We start from the raw sequence: 18,409 nt of genomic DNA on the forward strand, positions 1-18,409 counted from the left end.
TTGGAGGCATAGCTCCTGGAATCATTTCTGAAACAATTGAATGTTACAATGGGGGGGGGGGGTGGATGGGTGAATCAAAGGGGACCAAAAGGATACCTTCCTCATCTGTCCTTACCTTGCGAAAGTTAGCAGCGGGTGAGTGGGTGTCAGTTCTACCAGGTTATAACACAGGGGCACAGGCTGCGCAGTAGCAATAAGTCAGCAGCCAGCCCGAGAGACTAGCCTCACACTTCACGCTGTAGCTTGGAACGTTGCGTGGTTCTGCGGCTCGCGCACTGTGACGCGGCGGGCGGTTGCCGGGTTACGGCGGGCCCGGAGCTCGGTTCAGGCGGCGGCGCACCACTATGGAGCCGGATTCGGTGCAGCGGCAGCTCTCGGTAACCATCGCACACATCGTGCAGCGGCTCCGGGGGTCACAGCTACACTCGGAGCTGGAGCGGGAGGCCAGGGTGAGTCCTGGCCCGGCGGCCTTAAACTGAGAGAAGGGGAGCCGAGCCCGGCGGGTGGTCAATGAGAAGCCTGCTCTCGGGCCGGGAGCGAGTCCACTGCCGCCCAGACTTGGGCGGTGCTGCCTCTGGGTTGACTTCTGAGGGAAAGAAAAATAAATCGCATTAAAACTGACGGCTCCACATGTGAGTGGAGCAGAATTCACGGGAGGGAGGAAACTGCACAGTCTGTCAACCAGCACACGGTTTGGGTTGATGCTTTGGAGAGGGGATCACCCCCATCACTGAGGTGCCGCCCATTAAATGTTGCTCCCTTTCAGACCCTGGTTCACTTGCTGCGTATTTCCAACATAACTTGGAACATTCGTGGTTTTCTCACCCAAAACTAGTGAGCGGTTTGAGGAAGGACTTGTGTTTGCTTCTTATATAAAACAAAATCACCGACCTCTGGCTGCTGCTTTACATTTTGAAAACTGTTCACTACTCACAAACATGGATGGTGACCCTCTGTCACTGTTATGTAAACTGCTTTTATATTGGGTTAAATAAATGATGGTCCCATGGCCCCCATTCCTGCCAATTTGGCCCTCGAAGCCAAGAAACACGATCATAGTTGTAATTAATATTTATAGTTTGCTGTTTGGGTTTTGTGAGCCTGAAGGTTTTGAAAGTTTTTTTTAATGCTTTTGCCTCATTGGTGGATAAATCCAAAATCAACACCAAGTTCTGTTAGCATCAGAAATCTGATGTATGTAAATTAAAGAGCACATGGATTTAAACTTTATATGTGCCCCCCTGGAGCCTGATAATATGATCTATGCGTGCCACAAAGACAGGCAGGAAGGAAGGTGGGGTGGCTATGTTAATAAAGGAAGGAATCACTGTAATACAGAGAAATGATACTGGGTCAAAAGATCAGGATAATGAAACAGTTTGGGTGGAGATAAGGAATAATAAGGGGAAAAAAACACTAGTGGGCGTAGTCTATAGGCCTCCGAACAGTTGCAACTCTGTTGGACGGAGTATTAATCAGGAAATAGTTGAGGCTTGTAATAAGGGAACATCTATAATTATGGGGGATTTTAACTATCATATTAATTGGACAAATCAAATTGGGCAGGGCTGCCTTGAGGATGAGTTCATTGAGTGTATTAGGGATGGGTTTCTTGAGCAGTATGTAACTGAACCGACCAGGGGGCAAGCAACCTTAGATCTGGTCCTGTGTAAAGAGACAAGATTAATTAAAAATGTCCTAGTAAAGGATCCCCTTGGAATGAGTGACCATAACATGGTTGAATTCCATATTCAATTAGAGGGTGAAAAGGTTGGATCTCAAACAAGCGTGCTAAGCTTGAATAAAGGAGACTATGAAGGTATGAGAGCGGAATTGAGTAGAGTGGATTGGGAAAATAGATTAAAGGGTAAGACGATACATGATCAGTGGTGTACATTTAAGGAGTTATTTTACAACTTCCAAAAAAAATATATTCTACTGAGAAGAAAAGGGTGTAAAAGAAAAGACAGCCATCCGTGGCTAAGTAAAGAAATTAAGGATAGTATTCGACTAAAAACAAGGGCATATAAGGTAAGCCAAATCTAGTGGGAGGATCGAGGATTGGGAAAACTTTAAAAGACAGCAAAAAATAACAAAAAGATTGATTAAGAAAGGGAAGATAGATTATGAAAGTAAATTAGCAAAAAATATAAAAACAGATAGTAAGAGTTTTTATAGTTGTATAAAAAGAAAAAGGGTGGCTAAAGTAAATGTTGGTCCCTTAGAGGATGAGACTGGGAAATTAATGGTGGGAAATATGGAGATGGCAAAAACACTGAATGAATATTTTATATCAGTCTTTACAGTAGAAGACACTAAGAATATCCCAACACTGGACAAACAGGGGGCTAAAGGGGGGGAGGAGCTAAACACGATCAAAATCACTAAGGAAGTGGTACTCGGTAAAATAGTGGGACTCAAGGCGGATAAATCACCTGGACCTGATGGCTTACATCCTAGGGTCTTGAGGGAAGTGGCGGTAGGGATTGTGGATGCATTGGTAATAATTTTCCAAAACTCCCTGGACTCGGCAAAGGGTCCCGGCAGACTGGAAAACTGCTAATGTAACACCCCTATTTAAAAAGGGCAGTAGACAGAAGGCTGGAAACTATAGACTGGTTAGCCTAACATCTGTGGTAGGTAAAATTTTGGAGTCCATTATTAAGGAGACAGTAACAGGACATTTGGATAATCATAATTTAATAGGACAAAGTCAGCATGGTTTTATGAAGGGGAAGTCATGTTTGACAAATTTGCTGGAGTTCTTTGAGGAAGTAACATATAGGGTGGATAAAGGGGAACCAGTGGACGTAGTGTATTTAGACTTCCAAAAGGCATTTGACAAGGTGCCACACAAAAGATTATTGCTTAAGATAAAAAATCACGGGATTGGGGGTAATATTCTGGCATGGATAGAGGATTGGCTATCTAACAGAAGGCAGAGAGTTGGGATAAATGGTTCATTCTCAGACTGGCAATCAGTAACTAGTGGTGTTCCGCAGGGGTCAGTGCTGGGTCCCCAACTCTTTACAATCTATATTAACGATTTGGAGGAGGGGACCGAGTGTAACATATCAAAGTTTGCAGATGATACTAAGATGGGAGGGAAAGTAGTGAGTGAGGAGGACATAAAAAACCTGCAAGGGGACATAGACAGGCTAAGTAAGTGGGCAGAGATTTGGCAGATGGAATACAATACTGGAAAGTGTGAGGTTATGCACTTTGGCAGGAAAAATCGTAGAGCAAGTTATTATCTTAATGGCAAGAAACTGGAAAGTACTGAAGTACAAAGGGATCTGGGGGTCTTGGTGCACGAAACTCAAAAGGTTAGTATGCAGGTGCAGCAAGTGATTAAGAAGGCCAATGGAATGTTGGCTTTCATTGCTAGGGGGATAGAATATAAAAATAGGGAGGTATTGCTTCAGTTGTACAAGGTATTGGTGAGACCGCACCTGGAATACTGCGTACAGTTTTGGTGTCCATACTTAAGAAAGGACATACTTGCTCTCGAGTCAGTACAAAGAAGGTTCACTCGGTTAATCCTGGGGATGAGGGGATGGACATATGAGGAGAGGTTGAGTAGATTGGGACTCTACTCATTGGAGTTCAGAAGAATGAGAGGCGATCTTATTGAAACATATAAGATTGTGAAGGGGTTGGATCGGATGGATGCGGGGAGGATGTTCCCGATGATGGGTGAAACTAGAACTAGGGGGCATAGTCTTAGAATAAGGGGCTGCTCTTTCAAAACTGAGATGAGGAGGAATTACTTCACTCAGGGTGGTATGTCCGTGGAATATGCTGCCCCAAAAAGCTGTAGAAGCTACATCATTACATAAATTTAAAACAGAAATAGACAGTTTCCTAGAAGTAAAGGGAATTAAGGGTTACGGGGAGCGGGCAGGAATTTGGACATGAGTCTAGGTTCGGATCGGTCATGGCCCTGTGGGTAGCGGAGTGGGCCCAGGGGCCGTGTAGCCTGATCCTGTTCCTATTTCGTGTGTCTAATTCTGTTAGATTCAGGAGATGGTTCTGTGATAGTGGATTGGCGGTTAGGATCAGATCAGCCATGATCTTATTGAATGGCGGAGCAGGCTCGAGGGGCCGATTGGCCTACTCCTGCTCCTATTTCTTATGTTCTTATGTTCTAAAAACTTGGACAGCCTCTGGTTAAGCGGTGTGCTGGTGTCACCTGCTCCTGAATTGCAACTCTTGCACAGTTGACTAATTTTAAGTAAACTTGTTGGATTAACTAAAAACGGCTGCTGGAAAGACTAGTTTTTAACTAGGTCTTTGTAACGGATGGATTTTGCAAATCTGGCAAGTTTACTTTGTTGTTGTTGGTTGTGGGAGACTTGTGCCTTGCAAGGCAGTAACACCAGAACTTATGCCATCATCATGTAATATAAGAGCAGCTACAGAGAACATTACAAGTCAAGAGGTTCTTGTGAAGAGCAAAGCACTATGATTGCCGTAAGTGATTACATCAGCAACCGATATGATTATATATGTTTTTGATTATTTATGTATGTATTGATAGTTAATTAATTTTTTGAGAAGTCTTTCACCAAATTTTGATTAAGCTGTGATTTTGGAGATGTTTGCTGATCCTCCTCTGTATTCTCTATATTACCTTTCCTATGCAAAACGTGTAATTTCAAGTTCTCAGAGTCAGTAGGGAGCTGTTCTGCTGATGGGAGATGTCAGAAAATTGCTCAATTCCTGGCCTGCATGCTGATCAGGAATTGACCATGTTAGACAACAGGACTGTCAGAAATCCCAGATTTGAAGGCTCATCGAGACAATTACTCTATTTCAAATGTTGGATACTCTGGTGCTAGTATGTTGTACTGATGACAAAAGGGCATTGGCACAGTTCATGTTGAATAGCTTTATTGGTAATTCATTTTGTGATTACCAATTTAAATATGTTGTTTGGAATACATTTGCAGGGATTGAAAATAGTTAGTGAGTCAATGCATTTGCCTTGTTTGTTGGGTTTGGTTAGTCATACATGATGAGTTGAGATTTGCCTTACTCATGCCTGATCTGATCTTTTTAAAACCGTGTTCCTAATTTTTTGTGTAACCTCGGCATCCCATCTGACCCTGAATTGAGTTTTCGACCCTCGTGTCCTTCCATCACAAAGACCTTCCTCTGTAATATTGCCCGTCGCCGCCCCTGCCTCAGCCCATCTGCTGCTGAAAACCTCCATCCTTTTGTTACCTACAGACTCGACTATTCAAATGCTCTCAAATGCAATCCATACATCCATAATTCAAGTGTGTCTCCCATCTTCCACCCGCCATAAACGTGAGCTCATCCAAAACTCTGCTGTCCTTATCCTAACTCGCAACAAGTCCTGTCCACCCATCACCTCTGCTCGGTGACCTACATTGGCTCCCGGTCCACCAACACCTCCATTTTAAAAGTCTCATCCTCGTGTTCAAATTCCTCCATGGCCTCGCCCTTCCCAATCTCTGTAACATCCTCTAGCCCCACAACCCTTTGAGAACTCTCTGTTCTTCCAACCCTGGCCTCTTGTGCATCCTCACGTCCTTCACCCCACCATTGGCGGCCGTGCCTTCAGCTGTCTAGGCCCTAAGCTCTGGAATATTCTTCTCAAACCTCTTTGCCTGCCTACCTCTCTCCTCCTTTAAGACATTTCTTAAAATCAACCTCTTTGATCAAACATTTGGCCACCTGTTCTAATATCTCCATCGGTTCAGTGTCAAAAAGGTTGTCTGCTTTGTAGCGCCTTTGGGCCATTTTACTACGTTAAAGACACTATATAAATGCAAGTTGTTGAGCATCTTTTACTATAAAATCTGGTTCCTAAATTGTATCTTCTTGGGTATTTTATGACCTGCAAACCTTGGGATGTAATTTAATCACCTCAAAGTGATATTTTTCTGGTGTTAAATTTGCTGGTATGTGATTATTTTGGGTGCAGTATTGTGCCAATTAATAGATTGTGCTGAATCTGTGCTGTGAGTGGTTGTAGTTTGTAAAGATAGGAGCCAGAAGAACTTGTGGACTAATTTTTCTGTATTGAGTGCTTGAAGTAAGATGGTTTACTTGCTGTCAGAAACTGAATTTATACTGCGTGCTTTGGGAATTCAAATCAATGTGAGACCACCTCTTAGAGGAATCTTGCACCTTGAGGCTTTAGTGCACTCTATAGTGGTTTGGATTATATTACCACTTTTACATTGCTGCTTACCCAAAGTACTTGCATCAGTTCAAAAGTGGCAGTATAATTACAGCTGGAGTCTTGGATTTCCATTTTTGCAAATTCTGCTCTGCCAAAGTGATTGATGGAGAAATTTTTTCAAAACTAACTTTAAAAACAATTGTGTTGCGCTGTAATATACGTATTTTGAATTAATGTTACATTTGTATGTCCCTGAATGGAATTCAGATTTTTTTGCATGGGAATGGCTTAAGATCATAGAGTGGGCGTTGTATAATGGCTGCTGTGTGTTGAGTGGCACACATTTAAAAAAAAAATTGGGTGCAAATTGGCTGCCGCGTTTCCTACATTTCAACAGTGACTACACTTCAAAAAGGTACATCATGCAAGTTTTTTGTTTTCTTTAATTGACATGCTCTTCAGGTATTTGTGAGTTAGGATTGTATTGGTATAATGACAAAACATCAGTAACAGATTACATTGGTGCAATATTTTTCACAAGTGATTTCTAAAGAGTGTTGCTGTTGGCATTCTTTTTTGCTTCAAAGAACTAGATGAACTATGATTTTATTTTGTCCCTCATTTGGAATATTTATGTAAACTAGTTGATTACTACTGGTGTCCCACACAGTACGTTGGAGAATATGCTCAATCTCTTACTTGTCTCTCTGCTCTTTTTTAGGAACGTAGGAGCAGGAGTAGGCCATTCAGCCCCTTGAGCCCATTCATGAGACATGGCTCCAGGGTGACCAAGGCTGGGAATTCAACATCCAGGGGTATTCAATATTCAGGAAAGACAGGCAAAAAGGAAAAGGAGGTGGGGTAGCATTGCTGGCTAAAGAGAAGATTAACACAATAGTAAGGAAGGATATTAGCTCTGATGATGTGGAATCTGTATGGGTAGAGCTGAGAAATACCAGGGGGCAGAAAACGTTGGTGGGAGTTGTATACAGACCCCCAAACAGTATTGCTGAGGTTGGGGATGGCATTAAACGGGAAATTAGAGACGCGTGCAGTAAGGGCACAGCAGTTATCATGGGTGACTTTAATCTACATATAGATTGGGCTAACCAAATTAGTAACAATACTGTGGAGGAGGAATTCCTAGAGTGTTTACGGGATGGTTTCCTGGACCAATATGTCGAGGAACCAACTAGAGATCAGGCCATCTTAGACTGGGTATTATGTAATGAGAAAGGATTAATTAGCAATCTTGTTGTGCGAGGCCCCTTGGGGAGAAGCGATCATAATATGATTAGAATTCTTCATTAAGATGGAGAGTGAAGTATTTGACTCCGAGACTAGGGTCCTGAATTTAAATAAAGGAAACTACGATGGTATGAGGTGCGAGTTGGCTAGGATGGATTGGGGAACGTTACATCAAGGGTTGACGGTGGATAGGCAATGGCAAACATTTAAAGATCGCATGGATGAACTACAGAATTTGTTCATCCCTGTTTGGCATAAAAATAAAACAAAAAAGGTGACTCAACCGTGGCTAACGAGGGAAATTAGGGATAGCATAAGATCCAAGGAGAGGACATGTAAATTGGCCAGAAAAAGCAGCAAACCTGAGGATTAGGAGCAGTTTAGGATTCAGCAAAGGAGGACAAAGGGATTAATTAAGAGGGGGGGAAATAGAGTATGAGAGTAAGCTTTCAGGGAACATATAAACTGACTGTAAAAGCTTCTATAGATATGTGAAGAGAAAAAGATTGGTGAAATCAAGCATAGGTCCCTTGCAGTCAGAATCAGGGGAATTTATAATGGGGAACAAAGAAATGGCTGACCAATTAAATACATTCTTTGGTTCTGTCTTCACAAAGAAGGACACAAATAACCTCCCAGAGATGTCGGGGAACATAGGGTCTAATAAGAGGGAGGAACTGAATGAAATCAGTATTTGTAGGGAAATGGTGTTAGGGAAATTGACGGGATTGAAAGCCGATAAATCCCCAGGGCCTGATAATCTATATCCTAGGGTACTTAAGGAAGTGGCCCTAGAAATAGTAGATGCATTGCTGGTCATCTTCCAAAATTCTATAGACTCTGGAACAGTTCCCATGGGTTGGAGGGTAGCTAATGTAACCCCACTATTTAAAAAATGTGGTAGAGAGAAAACGGGGAATTATAGACTGGTAAGCCTGACATCGGTAGTGGGGAAAATGCTAGAGTCCATTATAAAAGATGTAATAGCAGAGCACTTGGAAAACCGTGACAGGATCGGACAAAGTCAACATGGATTTACAAAAGGTAAATCGTGCTTGACTAATCTACTGGAATTTTTTGAGGATGTAACTGGTAGAATAGATAAGGGAGAACCAGTGAATGTGGTGTATTTGGACTTTCAGAAGGCTTTCGATGAGGTCCTGCATAAGAGATTAGCGTGTAAAGTTAAAGCACATGGGATTGGGGGCAAGGTACTGACTTGGATAGAGAACTAGGTGGCAGACAGGAAGCAAACAGTTGGAATAAACGGGTCTTTTTCTGAGTGGCAGGCAGTGACTAGTGGGGTACCGCAGGGATCGGTGCTAGGACCCCAGTTATTCACAATATATATTAATGATCTAGACGAGGGAACTAGATGTAATATCTCCAAGTTTGGGTGGGCGTGTGTGCTGTGAGGAGGATGTCATGAAACTCCAGTACGATTTGGACAGGTTGGGTGATTGGGCAGATGCATGGCAGATGCAGTATAATGTGGATAAATGCGAGGTTATCCACTTTGGTGACAAAAACAGGAAGGCAGATGATTAACTTAATGGCAATAGATTGGAAAAAGGGGAAGTGCAACGAGACCTGGGTGTCCTTGTGCACCAGTCGCTGAAGGTGAGCATGCAGGTGCAGCAGGTGGTTAAGAAGGCATATGGTATGTTGGCCTTCATAGCGAGAGGATTTGAGTACAGGAGCAAGGATGACTTGCTGCAGTTGTACAGGGCCTTTGTGAGAGCACACCTTGAGTATTTTATGCAGTTTTGGACGCCTTATCTGAGGAAGGATGTTTTTGCCATGGAGGGAGTGCAGCGAAGATTCACCAGACTGATACCTGGGATGGCAGGAATGACGTATGGAGAGAGATTGGGTTGATTGGGCTTGTATTCGCTAGAGTTTAGAAGAATGAGAGGGGATCTCATTGAAATTTATAAAATTCTAACAGGACTAGACACAGGAAGGATGTTTCCGATGGTGGTGGAGTCCAGAACCAGGGGGTCACAGTCTAAGGATAAGGAGTAAGCCATTTAGGACTGAAATGAGGAGGAATTTCTTCACCCAGAGAGTGGTGAACCTGTGGAATCCTCCACCACAGAAGGCAGTAGCGGCCAATTCATTCATTAAATATATTCAAGAAGGAGTTAGATATATTTCTTAAGGCTAAAGGGACCAAGGGATATGGGGAGAAAGCAGGGACAGGGTACTGAATTTGGATGATCAGCCATGATCTCATTAAATGGCAGAACAGGCTCGAGGGGCCGAATGGCCTACTCCTACTCCTATCTTCTATGTTTCAATGAGATCATGGCTGATCTGCAACCTAACTCCATATACCTGCCTTTGGCCCATATCCCTTAATACCATTGGTTAACAAAAATCTAACGATTTTAGATTTAAAATTTACAATTGATCTAGCATCAATTGCCATTTGCAGAAGAGAGTTCCAAACTTCTACTACCCTTTCACTCCTGAAAGGTCTGGCTCTAATTTTTAGACTGTGCCCCCTCGTCCTAGACTCCCCAACCAGCAGAAATATTTTCTGACTATCTACCCTATCTGTTCCCCTTAATATCTTGAAAACTTAAAAAAATTCTAGGGAATACAACCCTAATTTGTGTAATTTTGCCTTGTAATTTAACCCTTGGAGTCCAGGTATCATTTTGGTAAATCTAAAGTGCACTCCCTCCAAGGCCAATATATCCTTCCTAAGTTGTGGTGCCCAGAACTGCTCACAGTACACCAGGTGTGGTCTAACCAGGGTTTTGTATAGCTGCAGCATAACTTCTACCCCCTTGTATTCTAGTCCTCTAGATATAAAGGCCAGCATTCCATTAGCCTGTTTGATTATTTTCTGTATCTGTTCATGATATTTTAATGATCTATGTACCTGGAGCCCCAAGTCTCTTGGGACCGCCACTGTTTTTAGCTTTTCGCCATTTAGAAAGTACCCTGCTCTATCCTTTTTAGATCTAAAGTGAATGACCTCACATTTGCCTACATTGAAATCCATTTGCCACAGTTTTGCCCATTCACTTAATCTATCAATATCCCTTTGTAATTTTAGGCTTTCATTTACAATGCCACCTATCTTTGTGTCATTGGCAAATTTGGATATGTGGCTTTCTATACCATCATCTAACTCGTTAGTAAATACTGTGATTAGTTGCGGCCCCAACAGAGAGCCCTGTGGGACACCACTAGTCGCAATCTGCCAAGTAGAGTACCTGCCCATTATCCCTACTCTCTGTCTCCTGTCGCTCAGTCAATTTCCTAACCAGGTCAATAATTTGCCTTCCATTCCCTGGGCTTCAATATTAGTTAACAGTCTCTTATGTGGGACTTTATCAAATGCATAGGATTACATACATAGGATATACGGCACAGAAACAGGCCATTCGGCCCAACCAGTCTATGCCGGCGTTTATGCTCCACACGAGCCTCCTCCCGTCTTTCCTCATCTAAATCTATCAGCATAACCCGCTATTCCCTTTTCACTCATATATGCTTGTCTAGCCTCCCTTTAAATGCATCTATACTATTTGCTTCCACCACTCCCTGTGGTAGCGAGTTCCACATTCTCACCACTCTTTGGGTAAAGAAGTTTCTTCTGAATTCCCTATTGGATTTTTTGGCGATTATCTTATATTGATGGCCTCCAGTTATGCTCTTCCCCACAAGTGGAAACATTCTCTCTGTATCCACGCTATTAAAATTTTTCAGAATTTTAAATACCTCTATTAGGACTAAAGTCAGAGGAAGCCCTAGAGGAGTATAAAAAGTGCAGGGGGATACTTAAAAAAGAAATTAGGAGAGCGAGGAGGGGCCATGAAATAACACTGGCGAGCAATATAAAGGAAAATCCTAAGGTGTTTTATATAAGTATATTAAGGGCAAGAGGATAACTAGGGAAAGAGTAGGGCCCATTAGGGACCAAAGTGGCAAGCTGTATGTAGAGCCAGAAGATGTAGGTGGGGTTTTAAATGAATTTTTTGCATCTGTGTTCACCATGGAGAAGGACGATGTGGACATAGAAATCGGGCAGGGGGACTGTGATATACTTAAACATATTAGCATCGAGAGGGAGGAGGTACTAGTGGTTTTAGCAGGCTTAAAAGTGGATAAATCCTCAGACCCGGACGAGATGTATCCCAGGCTACTATGTGAGGCAAAGGAGGAGATTGCAGGGGCTCTGACACAAATTTTCAGAACCTCTCTGGCCACAGGGGATGTGCCAGAGGACTGGAGAACAGCTAACGTAGTACCATTATTCAAGAAGGGTAGTAGGGATAAACCAGGGAATTACAGGCCAGTGAGCCTAACATCAGTGGTAGGGAAATTATTGGAAAAAATTCTGAGGGACAGAATTAGTCTCCGCTTGGAGAGGCAAGGATTAATTAGGGATAGCCAGCATGGCTTTGTCAAGGGAAGATCATGTCTGACCAATTTGATTGAATTTTTCGAGGGGGCGACGAGGTGTGTGGATGAGGGTAGTGCAGTGGATGTGGTTTACATGGATTTTAGTAAGGCTTTTGATAAAGTCCTGCATAGGAGACTGGTCAGGAAGGTAAGAGCCCATGGGATCCAGGGTGCCTTGGCACATTGGATCCAAAACTGGCTTAGTGGCAGAAGGCAGAGGGTGATGGTGGAAGGTTGTTTTTGTGACTGGAAGCCTGTGTCCAGTGGGGTACCGCAGGGATCGGTGCTGGGTCCCTTGCTGTTTGTGGTCTACATTAATGACTTGGATGTGAATGTAAAAGGTATGATCAGTAAGTTCGCAGATGACACGAAAATTGGTGGGGTGGTAAATAGCGAGGAGGGAAGCCTCAGGCTACAGGACGATATAGATGGGTTGGTCAGATGGGCGGAACAGTGGCAAATGGAATTTAACCCTGAAAAGTATGAGGTGATGCATTTTGGATGGACTAACAAGGCAAGGGAATACACAATGAATGGTAAGACCCTAGGAAAGACAGAGGATCAGAGGGACCTTGGTGTGCATGTACATAGATCCCTGAAGGCAGCAGAACAGGTTTTTAAGATGGTTAAAAAGGCATATGGGATACTTGCCTTCATTAGCCGAGGCATAGAATATAAGAGCAGGGAGGTTATGATGGAACTGTACAAAACGCTGGTAAGGCCACAGCTAGAGTACTGTGTGCAGTGCTGGTCGCCACACTATAGGAAGGATGTGATTGCTTTGGAGAGGGTGCAGAGGAGATTTACCAGGATGTTACCTGGGCTGGAGCGCTTCAGCTATGAAGAATGACTGGACAGGCTGGGGTTGTTTTCCTTGGAGCAGAGAAGGCTGAGGGGGGACCTGATTGAGGTGTACAAAATTATGAGGGGCATAGATAGGGTAGATAGAAAGGAACTTTTCCCCTTGGTAGAGGGGTCAATAACAAGGGGGCATAGTTTCAAGGTAAGGGGCAGGAGGTTTAGTGGGGATTTGAGGAAAAACTTTTTCACCCAGAGGGTGGTTGGAATCTGGAACTCACTGCCTGAAAGGGTGGTAGAGGCAGGAACCCTCATAACATTCAAGAAGCATTTGGATGAGCACTTGAAATGCCATAGCATACAAGGCTACGGACCAAATGCTGGAAAATGGGATTAGATTAGACAGGGCTTGATGGCCGGCGTGGACGCGATGGGCCGAAGGGCCTCTTTCTGTGCTGTATGACTCTAGGTCACCCCTCACCCTTTTTCAAGAGAGAAGAGACCCACCCAGCCTATTCATCCTTTCCTGATATGTATACCCTCGCATTTCTGGTATCATCCTTGTAAACCTTCTCTGCACCCTCTCCAGTGCCTCTATATCCTTTTTATAATATGGCGACCAGAACTGTACGTAGTACTCTAACCATGGCTCGATACAGGTTTAGAATAACTTCCCTACTTTTCAATTCTATCCCTCTAGAAATAAACCCGAGTGCTTGGTTTGCTTTTTGTATGGCCTTGCTAACCTGTGTCGCAACTTTTAGTGATTTGTGTATTTGTACTCCTAGATCCCTCTGTTCCTTTACCCTACCTGGACTCACACCTTCCAAGTGATAGGTGACCTCTCTATTCTTCCTACCAAAATGTACTACCTCACATTTATCTGTGTTGAACTTGATTTGCCAATTATATGCCCATTCTGCAAGTTTACTAGTGTCCTCCTGTAACTTGTTGCAGTCCTCCTCAATATTGACTATTCCCCCCCCCCCCCCCCCCCCCAATTTGGTGCCTTTTGGAAGTCCATATAAATAACATCTGTAAACATTCTCCTGTCCCCTACTCTAGATACCTCTTCAAAAAATTCAATCAGGTTCATCAGGCATGACCTACCTTTCACCAATCCATGCTGGCTCTCTCTGATCAGCTGAAAATTTTCGAGCTGTTCATTCACCCTATCCTTAATTATAGACTCTAGTAATTTGCCGACACCCTGTGTGCTGAGTATGGCCTCCTATGAGCAGCCAACTCCTGTAGCTGTCAGGATACAGGACCAGGCTGCCCACGCACCTGTAGTGGTGAAGCAGCCTGCTGAAGAGTCTTCCCGGGACTCTCAAGCTCTGAGACAAAGGCCCCCTCGGTGCAGAGGCTCATGATATCATAGTGCAGCCAAGCACCACAGGCACCCTGCCCTCGGGCAACACTTTAACTGAACACCAGAATGGGTTTCAGAGCAGCACGGAAAACCACTGGGGTAGGCATGGTGGGGGACAAAAGCACTTGTTGTAAATATAGGCATGCACAGTAACGTCAGTTTGTGATAGGAGTCTGATGTGCTGAAGTGTATCTGTTTTTTGATTTTTTTATGTTTGTGAGGGTGTTGTAGGACATTTTGCAGTTGGACGCATTATTCCTTCTATGCCTCCATACTGAAATGTTGTCTCCCTAAGCAGATCTCTTCTGATACATCCTTTAAATGAGTGGCATGGTCTGTGGACTTTGGTGGAAGGGTACTTCCTAGTTGGTTTTCTTCTCCTTTGGTGTAGCCTTATCCTGTGTGCTTCTGCGAATTCCTCTTTCTTTCCTGGGGTGGGAAGAAAATATCTCCGTGCCTGAAACTGCTGAAAGGCTGTCTGCTTGTAGAATTAATTTAATTGCACAATACTGCGGATGCTGGAAATCTGAAATAACAACAGAAAATGCTGGAAATACTCAGCAGGCCAGGCAGCATCCGTGGAGAGAGAAACAGACCTGAAACGTTAACTCTGTTTCTCTCTCCACGGATGCTGCCTGGCCTGCTGAGTATTTCCAGCATTTTCTGTTGTTATTTCTGCTTGTAGAATTCTTTCTTAGCAGCATAGCTGAGAACCGATTTTTCTAATCGCTTCAGTCAAAGATAACGGCCTAGATTTTGCTGTGAAAATAACGGTGAGGCTAACAGCACGTATCATTATTTATGTGCAAATCGGACAGCAACTTCCAATGAGCGGAGATGCGCAATTAAATGCGAAAATCCGGAAGTTGCTGTTGCTGTCTGAGTTGCGCTGCTTCTCTGTAAGCTGCGCAAAAATGGCATCTTGCTGTTTGACTCCTCATTCAAATGCATTGAACAGTGTGAAATTCCTGTACTGATGTAGATACAGTCTAAACTTGCCTCAAAAAGTTAGAGCTTGTCCATTACAGTCGAAGTACCCTTTTAATGGTGTATGTCTTAATTACAGCCAAACAACCTCTCTGGCACTGAAAATTAACTTTTACAAGGGTAGACTCTCATAATTTCAGCTTTTAATAATTGTTGGAGATTTTTGAAGATTTAAAAAAAAAAAACTTTTTTTCTTTCTGTCTCTTTTATCTCGCTCTCTTACTTAATCCAATCTTTCTTTCCCTCTCTTTTGCTTTCTGTACCTGATTTGACATTGAATTCACAATACTAACTTACACTTCCTGGTTCAGACTCTGAGCTGCTGATTAACGATTCTTCAATCTGATTGGTTAAGGAGATACAGTTGCTTGCCATGTTTACACAGGTTCCAGATGCCCTGTAGAAGGCGCTGAACTGTTTGGCTGTCCCGCTGACAGCAACTTGCTGTGCAAAACCCCATAGAAAGTCTGAGCAAGGGCAAGTTTAATCACCACTCACAGCAAAATCTGGCTTGTTGTTTCGGAAAAGTGTGTATTGACATTTAGAGCCTGTGAAATGAACCACTTGCAGATTCAGTAAGTCACACAAGTAAGTTACCTGATTTTTCTGCTGGCTTTAGTTACGTTAGGTGCAATTCTGGTTTAAATAACAGAATTTTTTCGGATAGCCAGTTTTGCCTCATTGTTGTCCTGTCATTTGCATGCACCCATCACTATGGGGGTTGTGCGTATCTTTTGCTGGCAGTCCCTTCTATTGGAATTTACCATGTATGTTTGAATTGGTGTAACCCTGGTGTTTCCGAATTGTGCCCCACAAGTCACCCCCATGCTAGAAATACTTAGGGGGAGAAATTCATTATCGCCCGTTTGGGGGGCTAATTTTTAAAAGATTTCAAACTTTTGAAAAATTCGCTGTTTGCGCTCCAGGAAGGAAGTGGATGCTAAATCAAGAGCTCCACTTCCTTCTTGGAGCGCAGTCGGCAGCAGGTGAGGCGGAGACTTCAACAGCGCTGCACACTGGGCCGTGCAGCACTGCCGTGATCAAAGGCTCCTTCCCTCCCTTAAAGGGAAGGGCCATCGCTGCAGGCTCTGCAATATAAAAAGTACCTACTTGGACCAGCAAGGTAGCTGTGATCCCGTGGGATCAGCCCGGCATTCAAGCAGAATGCCGGGCTGATCAATCGTGGGCAGGAACCCGTGAAAAAAACTAGAAAAAGAAAGGTAAGTTTTTTTTTACTTACCTTGGCCACCTCGCTTTTAACCATCGCCCCTGAAGCGACCGGCCGCTCGATGCACACCACCTGTAGCTGTCGGTGTTTTTGACCGGCGCTGCTGCAGGAAGTGGAAGTCAATTTCGGGTCCGGGGCGTTACCAGGGTGATGCGCATGGCGATGACATCACGATCTCCGGGCAAAGGAGATCGGGGCATAGCGTCGCCACAAAACTCCCACCGAATATGGCGGGAGTCGATGTCAACATCACACCTGGTCGCAAAGCCGTTTGCGCCCCATTAGCGCCACCCGGGGGCTCTAATGGGAGGTGCAAAGACACACAATTTCGCCTCCTTAATGTTTGCCGCAAAGTTTGTATAATTTGTAGCTCAGTACCTTTTCATCTAGGCGTTTCTGTGCTTTAATTGTGTATATTTGTTTTCCACTATTGTCGGCCGTGCCTTCAGCTGCCTAGGCCCTAAGCTCTGGAATTCCCTCCCTAACCCTCTCCACCTCTCTACCTCTATCTTCCTTTAAGGCGCTCCTTAAAATCTGTCACCTGTCCTAATATCTCCTTATGTGACTCAGTGTCAAATTTTGTTTGATATCTCTCCTGTGAAATGCCTTGGGATGTTTTTCTACATTAAAGGTGCTATATAAATGCAAGTTGTTGTGACGATCTGGATTCTTTTAGGCGTCAATCTGGTTCAACAATAATCGACTCGAACACTGTTTTCTCAAAGAATAGTCTTTTATTCTTTATCGGCCGAAGCACTCGGTCCTGCTTGACTACCCAGAACTCAGCTGAGTCTGGAATACCAGCTAGGAGCGAGAGCTACGGACTCCCAAAAAGTTACAGGTTATATACACTTCAAAAAGTACAAACTCATCAGTTACTGCACAATTTCCCTTAGCAACACATTACCCTTCAATCACATTCTTTTGAAGACAACTTAGCTATAATCTTATCACAACATCAAAGCCCATTCTTTTACGATCTGTCTTTTGATCTAACCATCGGACCTCAAGGGCCGGTTTTTGTTTACTATAGCCTAGGTCAATTTGAGTTGTCAAACCGTGATTGAGCACTGCTCAGATACCAATTGATTATCAAAGGACAGTTGACATTACATGATCTTTATTGTTCTACAATCTAAATTGTTTCAGAGCGGAACTGCCATCTCTGCAAACTGCCATGGTCTGCAAAGTAAGGCTGAAGTACCCCTTTCCGGTCTCACTAAACTAAAAGCAATCATCCCTTACACGAAGCCATTTTGTGCCCATTCTATTTACACTGAAAGGTTCCAGACACCATTTTAATTCATCAGACTGTATATTCCAATAAGGGGTACGTTTCCACAGTTGTTGGCCATTGGGCACAATAACTCCATGAAGCCTGTTTCTTTATAATACCAGTATTCATTGTAGGCGAAGAAAACCACAAAAAAACATTGATACTAAAATGAATCATAATTCTTTGGAACCAAGAACTACCCATGAAGGTAGAGGTTAGAAGATTTTTTATGCAGTGGGTTGTTAGGACATGGAATGCCCTATCAGAAACAGTAGTAGAAGCAGAACTCATAATCCACTTCATTTTTAAAGAAGCTATTAATATTAGAAAAAGACAAGTGTAAAGTAGTATGGGGGGTGGGGGGTGCGGAGGGCAGCAGAATGAGACAAAGTAGATTGCTCTTTTAGAGAGCCAGCACAGGTGCAATGGGGCTGATTGGCCTACTTCTATATGGTGTAAAATTCTATGATTGTTTGGTGACACTTAAGTTTTAAAAAATATTTTTCATTCAAGCTACTAAATGCTAATTTATAGTACATAAAATAGTGGAATGTAACATTACATTTGTCATGTTGGACATTGTGATCATTATTTTTATCCATGGAATAGTCAAGATGAAAAATGTGGTATATGTACATTGGAGAGGGGCACTTTTTTCCAAGGTTTTGTATTTATATTTTCTTAACCTTGACTAAGCTACAAATACAAGAACTGTCTGGTCTCTCTGTTGCAGTTTGTCGTCTGTTATTTTATATCTAATATCGAAAGTTTTCTCAGTCTCTATTTCTGTCTTGTTTGCAGACTAGCCTTCACAAATCAGAGGTTCGGATTGAATCTTTGAAGGAGGATCTGAAGGAATTCTTGCGGAAATCAGGTAAAAAAAAAATACACCTTGCACTTAATTGAAATTCTTATAATAAACTCTAG

At 43.2% G+C, this 18,409-nt stretch overlaps 1 protein-coding gene across 9 annotated transcripts in view; it reads left to right on the forward strand.

The window, feature by feature from the left end:
* Positions 1–229: 229 nt before the first annotated feature.
* tbc1d19 (TBC1 domain family, member 19) overlaps positions 230–18,409 on the forward strand; it is a 198,269-nt gene continuing 180,089 nt past the window's right edge. For 2 of the 9 annotated variants that reach the window (XM_085968188.1, XM_085968140.1), the window contains exons 1-2: positions 230–449; positions 18,284–18,356. In XM_085968188.1, the coding sequence (XP_085824314.1) occupies positions 345–449; positions 18,284–18,356 (178 nt within the window). In that variant the 5' untranslated portion in view covers positions 230–344. Of the gene's footprint in view, positions 450–18,283; positions 18,357–18,409 lie in introns of those variants that run through there. The other 7 variants (XM_085968149.1, XM_085968178.1, XM_085968205.1 and 4 more) reach the window with 5 other exon arrangements.

The sequence above is a fragment of the Somniosus microcephalus genome, chromosome 2 (genome assembly GCF_052327205.1).
Source record: "Somniosus microcephalus isolate GS21.2 chromosome 2, FLI_Smic_1.0, whole genome shotgun sequence".
NCBI lineage: Eukaryota > Metazoa > Chordata > Chondrichthyes > Squaliformes > Somniosidae > Somniosus > Somniosus microcephalus.